We start from the raw sequence: 12,604 nt of genomic DNA, 5'->3' as shown, positions 1-12,604 counted from the left end.
GAAGCCGCCTTGGCTTCGAAACACGTACAAACTACTGCATGATGCCCAAAGTCGTGGTGGCGCAGGCACTACCCTGGCTGCCCCGTGACAATGACTTGCTGCCTAAAGGAGTGTCTGCTTGCCTCAATCTCTAAGAATTGTAGGATATTCTTGACCTCTTTCATTGCCACCCGTACCTTTGGGACTCTTGTTGTTGTCACTGCATCCACAAAAGACGCAGGAAGGACAGTGCCGAAGAGCCGTCCAAAGTTTTCCACCAACTGGCGATACTCTATCGCCAGGCTGGGGAAAAGAAGGGTAACCGCGTGTCGAAGAAACTTGTTGTGGAGTGCAAATGCCTCCATAGTAAAGCCACTGTACCAAGGGACCATGTTTATGACCCCCTTCGTGGACGCATGTGGTAAACTGGCAAGTAACTCGTGAGCTACGTCTTCCGAATTGAGCCTAACCATGAAGATGGAGTAGGCGGAGATGGGGGGGGGGATGGAGTAGGCGGGGATGGCGGGGGGGATGGAGTAGGCGGAAATAGGCAGCCGAATCCATTTGGGGAGGGGGGGTCGAACTGTCGAGGCGGGGGTGAAAGAAGGATAGGTGGGGCGCCGGGCTGTCGTGAGCTGTCAGGGCATGGGGGGCGAGCTGACGTAGCGGCGCAATCGATTTGGGCGGGTGTGATCAGACATGATGGGGGGGAGCTTGCAACGTGACGGGCGTGAGCTTGATACAAATCTCTCTTGAAGGAACAAAGGAGCATTATAATCTCACCATTGCAAGATGTTCCAAAAAATTGGTCATGACTTTATGTCATAGTACAAATGAAAATCACAAAAGTCATGGAAAGGTCACCGAAGAGATTGCCACTGCCAAGAAACTAAATCATCTCTGGTCAAGATATTGGCATGCTGTATAAGATCAAGTTGCCACTGAAGAAGTCCCTTAAGCTTCACCACATGATGTTGGACGTCTGAAGCGGCATAAAAAATGAATGTTTTACGAGTGATCCAATCATGCTAGCAACTCTAGAATTGAAGAAAGTGAAACAGGATCTTCATATGAGATTTGGCCTTGGCAAAGACCCAATCAAAAGGACTCATCCTAATCCCCAACACAACATGCCAAATGTCAGAAAGGAGGGCCCAAATCTTCTAAGCAAAAGGATAGGAAATGAATCTGTGATGGGGAAACTCAATTGCAGTGGTACATAAGAAATGATTCCCATTGGAGATATCTGTGTGGTGAAGAGCCGAGGCAAGGGAAAGGCCACCCACCAGATGAATACCTCACATTTGAATGGCATCTTGTTGATCTGTCCGTGCATCACTCTCAATTTCCACCAAGCTTGAGATTTTTGCAATCCCGAAAGGGCATTGGCTTTGCTGGTCAACCATGAGCGATCTTGTTTCATGATATGATAACTCTGATAAACAGAAAAATATTTAAGGGCCAGATGCCCTGTAAGGTCCCAATCTTGCCAAGGGCAATCAAAAGCAAGAATAGGAAAGGGCTATCAATCCTTCCTATAGAAGATTGGAGACCTCGTTCGAAGCTTAGGGTAGCCATGAGGGACTGGAAAGACCTGCCTAATAGTACGAAAAGACATCAATGTTCCTTGAGGCAATAGAGTGGCATCACCCATGGAAACCAATCCAAGATGAGCCATGTGATTGAACTTAGGTCTCTCCTCGGATTCACCCTCCCAAGAAAGCAAGCTAGACATTGGTAGAATTTCCATCTGCAATGAATTGATAGCCAGTCTATCTTGTGCTGGATGCCATTGGACTTTGCAAAGCACCATTTTCCATGAACACATTAAATAATTGAGAAGAACTCAAACAGATGAAGAGAACAAAACCTCAGCATTGAGGACATGCTACCACAATCCCTGAATCTTCGTGTTACCATGCCGAAAGCCCCGGTCCTCAAGAAAAGCATGGGCAATAATAGTCCAAGGTTGCTAACCAACACACGTTGCCTAAAAAAGAGATCAACAAAGGGCTGTGATATGGGTCTCAATTGTTATACTTATCGTGTTCCTCCTATATTTTGGTGTGAATGCTCCCTTAAGCCATGGGCACTTTTTACCTTCTAGCTCAAGAAGGGTTTTTCCCCCATGTGAGCATCTGGCAATGGGTATGGTACTTGGTACATTAGGGATTGTACTTTTATTCATTCTCTCATAGTGGATGTGACCTTCCAACACTCTCTTCTCTCTTGTTCTTCACTTGTTTATTGTGAGTGTGCATGTGTTGTCGAACCCTAACCTAACAGTGGCATCAGAGCCATACCTCTTCTCAATTGCCACCTTGCTCGCACACCACCATAGCTATTGTTGAGCCTCAAGCTCAGGTACTCTCTTTCTTCTTAGTCTGTGTGCCACCTCCAATCAGCTGCCTGCCACACGTCTTCATTGATAGCCTGCACACTGTCTACCTCCTGCCCGTGATTCAATCCACACACAGCACGACTGCTGGTCATTTGCAGTCCTGTGCCTTGTCACACAGCCTGACATGGTCTCCAGAGTCCACCACATAGCTACGCCCTATCCCTTAATGCATGTAACCTTTGCATTCTTCATGCGTCGAACTACTGTGCACCTAGTCGACTTCTACCTCGACAGCCCCACACGCCACCTCATCTGCTCTCGCAGGTCATCGACAACTGCACACATACCAATAAGAACGTGCACTGCATCATCCTTGACATTTAATGTCCCGACAGCCTTCGCAGATTTGTTGCATGACATTCTATATTATTTTACCATAAAATATTCAGCTCAAGCGAGCCTTATGATGAACAAAAAGGAGAACTACTAAAGCACCACTTTTCCCTTTTGCATCCACTACTAATTTGGGGGCTTGAAATCTCTCCATTTCACTACGAATCACATCTACAATATCTTCCCTTGGCAATCTAGCAATCGATGCATGGGGAAGGAACTGATGCTACTGAGCACAGAATGCATCTTGAGAGGGCAACAATCTCCCACAAGCATCAAACTTCAAAGCTGAATCAAAAGCATCTTTGCCTGCCACTCCAATTGTGTAGGCACACGAGATGATTGAGGTTGAGGTTGAGGGTAAAATCCTTTACCTTGGCATTGAAATGTCTACATAATGTTATTAGTGACCAATTGCACAAGAATCAAATGAGAGTCTTGCCGACCATGGTATTTAACCATTGAAACCCATGGGGCATCCTTAGATACCTGACCCTGATAGGCAACCGTCGAGTCACCAACAAGCCCAGCGTGACGTGAATTAGTATTAGCATTTCCATTCAATCCAGGAGGCGTAGTGGGAGGAACATTGTGCTGCAGTACATCTTGGGATTCTCTCTCCTGCATATCCACTTTAGGGTCCAAGCCTTGTTGCAAGATCTCTGGAGCATGAGCACATTCAGAGGAAAAATGACCCAATTGTCCACAAAGTATAACAATGTCCTACAAAACGTTTCCCATTTTAGCTCAAAAACCAATGCATGCAACCCTGCAGCCTCAAAACGAATTTTGTGGGCCTAGGTTTTTCAATATCCCAAAGCATGCAGGCTCTGTTCCTTTTCCAGCAGGCCAAACGGGTCTACACCAAAACTTGACCTATAGATCTCAGTACAAGAAGTAGAAGGTGCCGAAAGTGCAAAGGTAAATAAACCATTTCCACCCAAATCGGGCACTCCTATCTTGGAACATCCTAGATTTTGTCCATGGGCCTCCATGGAATGGCATGAACCAACTTACCATCCAAAAATAGGGGGGGATACACTGCATTATTTGTGCTTAAGCATTTGAAGAACAAAACAGAACCTCGAAACCCCTTAGGACCATCATATATTTTTCTCTTCTACCAGAGGGGCCTGCACTTCCCCTAAGTCATTGTTCTGACATGTATCACCATTCAATAGCATTGACTGTCCTAATGTGGGGAATCAAAGGAGTCCTTGTAAAATAAGAGCCCGCTAATGGAACGCAGCAATCTGCTGTAACACTAACTCAGTTCCCATGACAGTCATCATAGGATCATCCTCTGGTAAAGAACTTACTTTTCCTTCATTTGCACGTGCATAGTCGTTCATTAGATTATTTGTATTGGCAAGGATATACTGAAGAGACTCAGTGGTCTGTGAACAAGGCGTGCATGCAACCTGTTGAGGCATCTCCAAAGTACCAGAAATTGGTGGACCACATGTCAACTAATGCCATTTGCCCATCTCATTTGGTTCTATAGGGTCAAGAGAATCCTTAGCAGAATGTCAACATCAGAGTCCACAGAATCTTGTTCTTCTCCCTCATAAATGTGCTGACTGACGAAATCCACGTCTACACCACAAGATGCCTGCATCTAATGCTTGACATCCATCCCACACACCCACCCACCCAAAAAAAAAGAAAAAACAAACCACAACCCCAAAAATGGCTGTAGGCAAGATTACCAATTCTTTACTACGTAGCGATTTCTTCTCAGTTATATTAACCAAAACCTGTGAATACTGGATTTATGCCAGCTTTATTTTGTCTTTTAGATCTGTAACACATATTTAACTATCTACTTGTCTTACATGTACAGACTTGCCTGCATGTGCACAAGCATGTAGATATGTAGGCACCTTCACCATGTGGAATCTCATCTGACTTAACAGAAATATAGATATGATGAATTCTTGTCTTTTAGAATTGCATTTGGATCAACATAACTTTGATCATCATTTCTGCAGGTGGTGATATCTCAAGAAAGAAAAAGCTTCTGAAGAAACAGGTATACCTCTTGCCTTTGTGTTTACAGCTATAGAAATAGTTTTTGAGTACATTAACATAAGAAAACATTAAAGAATGCTACCTTTAGTTGCAGATTTTCATTTGTTTGAGAACATTAACAAACACTAAGTCATCATATGTGTAGTGGGTCATTATTTCTTCACAATATTGACCCACTGTTTGTTTTCTTCAACATCTTGCTTCCTTTATTATTAATTGATGATAGAAGTAAAAGTCATCATATGTATAGTGGGTCATTATTTTTTCACAATATTGACCCATTGTTGTTGGGTGTAAAGTCCCTTCATTCACTTCTTGTGTATTACACATGTATTATTTACTTGTACATGTGCATGCATAAAACCCGCAAATCCTAAAGTATAAATACATCCTTCAATCTTTGTGTACCAACACATTGTTGGCACACACCAAATTGTGGAGTCTACACACACACTCTCTTTGCTTGTCGCTTCCACTCCTGCACTTCATGCTCGCACATTGCTTCACGCTTTGTAGTTGCCATTCTCTCTTCTGGTTTCAACTGGTATCAGAGCATGCGTTTTGAGGCAGCTGGTTGCAAGCACACATCCTAAGGAAGCTGTTCGTGGACTGTTGCAGTAGCAAACAGTTTATGAGCAGCTGCATGCACATCAAGGCAACACTTTTCAGCTCACGTCATCAGTTTTTCTGGTCTGCATGTGTGGACAGCAGCTGGCGACTGCATTTATTGCAGCGACAGCAGTCATTTTGATTGCGTAGGGTCGGCCAGCAGGGACAGGTTTGTGCAGGCAGGCGACAGCCTGCAAGTGGCTGCATGGCAGCAGGCGGCAGCAGCAGGTGACTGTGGCAGTCAGGGCAGGTCACGCTTATCTGTAAACAGCCTCTTTTGTGCAGAAAATTTGCTTCCCGACCTGTATACTGTCTGAAACGCAGCAATTTCTTTAGTTTTGGGTACTCTGACCGAGCACACTGCTCGGCTAGAGCTGTGTATTGCTGTTTACAGCTATGTATTTGGTAGGTACAGCTGTGTACTTGTTGGCTCAGCCTCTATATTGGCTGGTTGTGCATAAACAACAGTGGTTTATTGCCGATAGAGCAAGGACAGTAAGTGTATTTGGTGGTTAAGCTTTAGGTATTTGCAGTTACTTTGGCTGATATCTGTGATTTTGGCAAAATGGCTACAACTTCTTCCAGTTTTGATACAAAAAGTTCAATGGAAATCAAAAAATTTGATGGTCAGGGTTTTGATCTTTGGAAAGATCATATGCAGGGTATTCTTTTCTTGAAAGATTGTGAAGATGCTTTGCAACAAAACAAGCCTGCTCAGATGTTTGATGAAGATTGGGCCAAGGTGAACAAGAAAGCCGTGGCCTATATCAACATGGGTGTCACTGATGATATCCTTATAGATATCAAAGGCTTGAATACAAGTTATGCTATATGGCAGAAGTTGAAGACCACATATGAGATCACCACACCTGTAAATCAGGTGCATTTGATGTGGAAGTTGGTGAATATGTGGCTGGATGAGTCCAAGTTGGCTTGTGAGCACTTGAGTCCATTTATAGGTATTCTGAATCAACTGAAGGATGCGAATCTTAATTTTGATGATAAGCTGAGAGCTATTTTCTTGATCATGACACTGCTAGACTCATGGGAAACACTTGTGGTTTCTTTGAGTAAGAATCCTAGCCTCACATATGATGGTGTGAGAGGATCTATTCTCAATGAAGAGATTAGATGAAAATTGAGTGAGGAAGGCAGTACTTCAGCGTACAATGTCAGAGGAGGCAGAGCTGATAAGAAGAATGCAAATGTAGGACAAAGAAGCAGAAAGAAGAGTAGAGGGAAAGAAAAGCAACAAGATGTCACATGTTATTGGTGTGGTCGTAAAGGACAAGAAGCTTGATTGTAGGTACTTTAAGGAGCAGGAAACAAAGAAGAACGCAGGAGACAAGTAGAAAAATGACAAGGCTAATGCGTTTGAGGCTTTGAAGGACAAAGAGAAGGTCAATGCGACCTTCAATGTTGTCATTGAAGAACTATCTGATGGAGATGGTGATGTACTGTGTGGTATCAGTGATGCCCTTGCACTTCATGTTCAGGACATGTAGATTGCCAAAGCAGATGTTATTGATGCACTACTAGCAGTCGATGATGGACTGACATAGACATGGATAGTAGACTTTGGTTCTTCATTTCATGTGACTCCATGCTTGGAGTGCTTTGCTACGTTTGATGCGCGCAACTATGGCAAGGTTCATCTTGGTAATAATCATGCTTGTAGAATTTATTGGGATTGACACCATACATTTGTCTTTGGACAACGGTCAGGAGCTTGTGCTCAAATATGTTAAATATGTACTTGGCATCAAGAAAAGTTTGCTATCTGTGGGACAGATGGATCTGCTTGGTTACACCTCAATATTTGGTGGTGGTTTATGGAAACTTAAGAAGGGCTCTATGCTTGATTTAAAGGGCTGCAGAAAGGACACACTCTATTGCTTACAGTGCAAAGCCTTACCTGCAAAAATTCTTGCTATTACTGAAATTGGCTCTCATTTAGAGCTTTGGCATAAGAGATTGGGTCACATGAGCCAAAAAGGACTTGAAGTTCTTTCCTCTTTGAAAAGAATTGATGCTAAGGGCTCAAAGCTCAACTTTTGTAATGAATGTCAATTTGGTAAGCGAGTGAGAAATTCTTATTATTTTGGTATCTATCGCAAACAAAATGTTTTGTATTTGGTGCATTTTGATGTGTGTAGTATGCTTGTAAAATCTATGGGAGGTATTGTATATTTTGTTTCATTCATTGATGACTGTTCCAGAAAGATTTGGGTGTATTTGCTGAAAAAGAAAAGTGATGTATTTGCTTCATTTAAGTCATTTCATGCATTTGTGACCACTCAAAAAGAGAAAAAGCTGAAATGTCTTAGAATAGATAATTGGGGTGAGTTCATATCTATTGAATTTAAGTACTTTTGTGATTTCCATGGTATCAAAAGGGAGCTTACAACTCCATATAGCTCTTCTTCAAATGGTGTGGTTGAAAGATATAATAGGACATTGTGAGAGTGTGGTGCATGCTGTCCATTGCTAATCTCCCTCATGATATTTGGGGAGACGTATTAAAAACCGTGGTACACATTTGCAACCATTCTCTCAACAAGTCCTTAAAGAATGGCATCCCTGAGGAGGTTTGGTCTAGCAAACCGGTCTCATATGACCATCTACATGTCTTTGGTTGTGATGCATTCGTACATGTTAGGAATGAATTGAGAAGTAAACTTGATGCTATGCTCACCAAGGGTACCTTTATGGGCTATGGTGATGAAGGTGAAATGGGCTATAGGGTATAGTTATCTCAGTCTAAGAAAAATTGTGCGCATCTGAGATGTATGTTTAATGAGGCAAAGTTGCTGAAAAATGCTTTGGCCTTTGATGAATACTCTAAGTACATGTTAGGAATGAACTGAGAAGTAAGCTTGATGCTAAGCTCACCAAGGGTACCTTTATGGGCTATGGTGATGAAGGTGAAATGGGCTACAGGGTATAGTTACCTCAGTCTAAGAAAAATTGTGCGCATCTGAGATGTATGTTTAATGAGGCAAAGTTGCTGAAAAATGCTTTGGCCTTTGATGAATACTCTAAGAGAGTCAAATTTCGGCATGTATAGCTACCCACTATGTCAAAACAGGAGCCTTATGAAGCTTTGCCACAGGCTGAAATTGATGATCAGCTGGTTATCTTTGAGCCAAAAGAAGTTGGACAGCAAAGAGATGCTCATGAAGGTGCTGGACAGCAAGATGTAGGTGTTGGTCCACAAGATGAAGGTGCTGAACAGCATGAACATGGTTTGCAGCAGCCAGACTGAAATTTATCTGCCTCCAGATGTAGAGTGAGTGCCAGAGAATGTAGATCATTGGTTATGCAGGTCTACTGACTTTAGAAGGCAGCCACTAAGATTTGATCCCTCTTTGCATTATGTTATGCTGTCAAATGAGGGTGAGCCTCTTACTTACAGAGAGGCAAAGTTGTGTAAATTTAGCAGTAAGTGGAAGCTTGCAATGCAGGAAGAAATAAAATCTCTGTATGCAAATGATACTTGGGATCTTGTGTCTCTATCCAAAGGAAGGAAAGCTCTTCCAAATAAGTGGGTGTGTAAGGTAAAAACAATTGATGGGAAACCGAAGTACAACGCAAGATTAGTTGCCAAGGGTTATGCACAGAAGGAAGGTATTGACTTCTAGGGGGTCTTCACTCCTATTGTGAAGATGACCACTCTTATGTGTGCTATTTGCTCTCATTGCAGTGCTTGAACAAGTATAATAGATGCAATACTTAATAGAAAAGTACATTGAAAAGGTACTTCAGAGGTTTAGCATGGTTGAAGCTAAGTCTCTTGGAGTACCTTAGCCTCCATACGTTAAACTTAGCAAAGCTGACAGCCCAAAGCATGAGATGGAAGCCAGTGCAATGAAGGGAGTTCCTCATGCATCAGCTTGTGGCTCTCTTATGTATGCTATGGTCATTACTTGTCCGGATATTGCTCATGCAGTGGGAGTTGTTAGTCGCTATATGTCTAATCCTGGCAAAGCACATTGGGAGGCTTGCAAGTGTATCTTCATATATCTTAAGGGTACACAAAGAAAGTGTATATGCTATGGGTAGGGTGCATTGAGTTTGCAAGGATACTATGATGTAGACATGGCAGATGACTTGGATACTTGCAAATCCACTAGCGGATATGTCTTTACAATTGCTGGAGGAGCAATTTCTTGGTGCTGCAAATTGCTGAAAATCGTAGCATTGAGTACTATTGAAGCTGAATATATTGCAGCTATTGAAGCTTCCAAGGAAGCTTTTTGGTTGAGTAGACTTGCCAAAGATTTCAGCATGTCTATGAGTACACCAGTGTTGGGATGTGATAGCCAGGGTGCCGTGCCTTTGGCTAAGAATGCCATGTTTCATTCGTGCACCAAACATATTGATGTGTGGTACCACTTTATCAGACATGTTTTGGAAGATGGTCTAGTTACACTGATCAAGATCAAAACACAGGATAACCTTGCAGACGTTCTTACTAGAAGTCTTGGCAAGACTCAGCATAAGCATTGCATGCAACTAGTGGGAGTTGGCTAAAGGTTTACTTCGGACCTTTTAAGTGGGTGGTTGTTGGGTGTAAAGGCCCTTCATTCACTTCGCTTGTATTACAGGTGTATTATTTTTTTGTACATGTGCATGCACCCTTGTGGGTAAAACCTGTAAACCCTTAAGTATAAATACATCCTTTAATCTTTGTGTACCAACACATTGTAAACACCGAATTGTGGAATACTCTCTCTCTCTCTCTCTCTCTCTCTCTCTCTCTCTGTGTGTGCTTGTCACTTCCACTGTTGCACTTCACGCCTGCACATTGCTTCACGTTTTGCAGCTGCCATTCTCTTTTGCCTTCAATTGTTTGTTTTTATTTTTAATTGATGATAGAAGTAAAAGATGGGTAGACTTGTCTTCCTCTAGGAGAATTTTTCTTGCATTGGTTAAGAAAACATATGGTACAAGTGGCTAAATGTGAATGTATGAAACTGTGGAAGGGTTGGCAAAAGTATACCATCAATCATGATGTAAATACTTGGTGTGGTAGAACAAGGAAGGTACAACGTACTCAGTGATACAATAAACCTTGGGGAAAACTCAGGTGATGTAGTGGAATGATAAGATGCTTGCAAGCAAAGCTGAGAGGAGCCATTCTTGTACAAGCTAGTGGAAGGTAGTGCCCTCTAGCACCAGGAGTAAACAGCTTTTTGTGTCTCAACACAGCTAATTCTGGTGTAAGAAAGCGTGGTCCTGATGTAACAGCTAACACTGCATCTACTGCACTCGACACTACAAATCTGTGAGTTGAAGGCTCTTACTGAAGAAGTGGTTTGTTTCAGGCGGAAGGAAAGAAAAGGATGAAATCTGTAGGAAGAGTTGAGGTTCCCCAAGATGCCTTCATGGCTGTGCTGAGACTAGAGAGAGAAGTAGTATAATTATGGAACTCTACGTAAGGTACGCCGTCATTTTGGCATTTATTGTATTTTGTATATCTTTATGACCAAATCTTACTCCAGATGAAGAGCTTTGGTGCGATAAAGTTTTGGTTTCATGTGTGTAGTGTGTTGAGATTGATGGTACGTGCTTGAGAGACGGTCTTCAGGGCGTGGATACAGGTGGTGCACAGCTTTGAAGGTATGGAAGCTCAATGCCCTGCAGATGGGAATCAAGTCTGCAGAATGATTATCATTGCTCTAAAGAATCCTCCTGTATATCAAAGCCTTGCAGTTAATTTGCTTCAGCGCGGAAATGCGTCCTCTCATCACTGCTGGTCCAATCCCCCATTTTGCATGTTCTACCACTGTTGGAGTCAACTTACCTTCATCACTTTTTTTTGTTAGCAATATTCTTGCCTTACATAATGTCATCAGCGAAATGCAATGAAGTTACGATTACAAATCATCATTGTAACATTTTTGTACATTAATCAGTTTTACTGCTACAGAGGTGGTGATGTTCCTTTCTTCTGTTCTGGTCATACCTTCTCTATTGAAAATTGCTGCTACTTGATCTTCTACAGTTCTAGCAAGTAGACAAACTGTGTGAGGTGCACATATCTCCACTTTCACTTTTCTCCTGAACCTCATGGTTTTCTTGGTCCATGTCTGTCAGCAACAAGTATACCCAAGATTGTGTGTGTGAAAGGCACAAGCATTGGTCATGAAAAACCAGCGTTTTATATTAAGTGAAGTGCAAAAGGTGGGGAAAAGCCCTTAAGGGTGTTTCATAAGGAGGTTCTAAAGTATGCAAAGAATAAATATAAAAGTGGTGTTTGAAGAAAAGTTTTTGTTAAAGCTTCAAAGTCCATGTGATGGGTCCTTCACTGCGACCTTCACCCATCATTGCCTCTGTCAAGTATGCTTCCTTGATAAGAAGGTGAACCACTAAATATCACTAAGTAGGGGCAGTCACGCTGTATGCGAGCAACCTCATCTGGCATGGGTATGATAAGCATGTCTACCGGACAAGAGCCCCCACCTTCAAAGGCAATTTATCATTCGACAGTCCCACTTCCATCCCATCGCGATGCTTTAGTAGCCTTCACTCTCCTAACTCTTGGATTGATCTCCCCGTTTTCTTAGTTTACTTTGCCTTTAGGCTTCTATCGGTAGATCAAATCCAAGGGTTTCTTTCTAGGTTTGTTACCTTAGTAGTAAGGTTATCTTCTCAATATTTTATACCTTAAGAAATTTTCTCGCTCAAAACTTAAGAAAATTTTCCTCAATTTTAAACCTTCGGATACTTCAAGTTCTAGGCAATCTCAAGTCTCACTCGTCATAATATCCTTAGTCTCTTTAAAGGATGGCCCTGTTAAATACTAAGCTTCATATGATTTCTTTCTTTGGACTAAAAGAACCAAACTCTACATCAAACTCCTTAGCAACAATGACTTTTCACTTCCTAACAAGAGATGTATGTGTTATTCAATAGATGTTTTTTCCATCTTCACACGAGAAAATTTGGCATTTCTATGTAAGTGTTAGTAATAGAGAAACATGGTAGATATGTGTACACTAACTATAAGGATAGAGGATGGACAAGAAAAGAGAATACTTTCTTATTATTGTAATGGGTCATTATCTATTTTAGTTGCAAGCTATATTGATAATGTTTCGTTGGTTGCTTTACCTATGTTTTTTCCGTATTTGTCACTATGTTGACACATTTCCTTTCTTGTTTACATTGGCACAGTAAATCACATTGATGTTACTTCTTTAATTTAACTAGGTATTATCTTTCGTGTTCTATAACATGCAACAATTA

General features: G+C 41.9%; 1 protein-coding gene across 3 annotated transcripts in view; it reads left to right on the top strand.

Annotated features, from left to right (window-relative positions):
* The window catches only part of LOC148012227 (Small GTP-binding protein), a 118,487-nt gene extending 107,205 nt beyond the window's left edge, over positions 1-11,282 (top strand). Inside the window, exons 21-24 of one of the 3 annotated variants that reach the window (XR_015689027.1) lie at positions 4,705-4,745; positions 10,681-10,795; positions 10,902-10,975; positions 11,069-11,282. Coding sequence is in view for 1 of the 3 variants with exons in the window: in XM_087668863.1 (XP_087524989.1) it covers positions 4,705-4,745; positions 10,681-10,776 (137 nt within the window). In the remaining 2 variants the exon portion in view is untranslated. Of the gene's footprint in view, positions 1-4,704; positions 4,746-10,680; positions 10,796-10,901 lie in introns of all 3 variants that reach the window. The other 2 variants (XR_015689026.1, XM_087668863.1) reach the window with 2 other exon arrangements.
* The last annotated feature ends 1,322 nt before the right edge of the window (positions 11,283-12,604 follow it).

This window comes from Lygodium microphyllum, chromosome 27 (assembly GCF_053477565.2).
Source record: "Lygodium microphyllum isolate KBCC chromosome 27, Lygodium_microphyllum_v1.1.10, whole genome shotgun sequence".
Lineage (NCBI taxonomy): Eukaryota > Viridiplantae > Streptophyta > Polypodiopsida > Schizaeales > Lygodiaceae > Lygodium > Lygodium microphyllum.
Note: the sequence above shows the minus strand (reverse complement) of the source record. Positions and strands in the feature narration are given on the sequence as shown.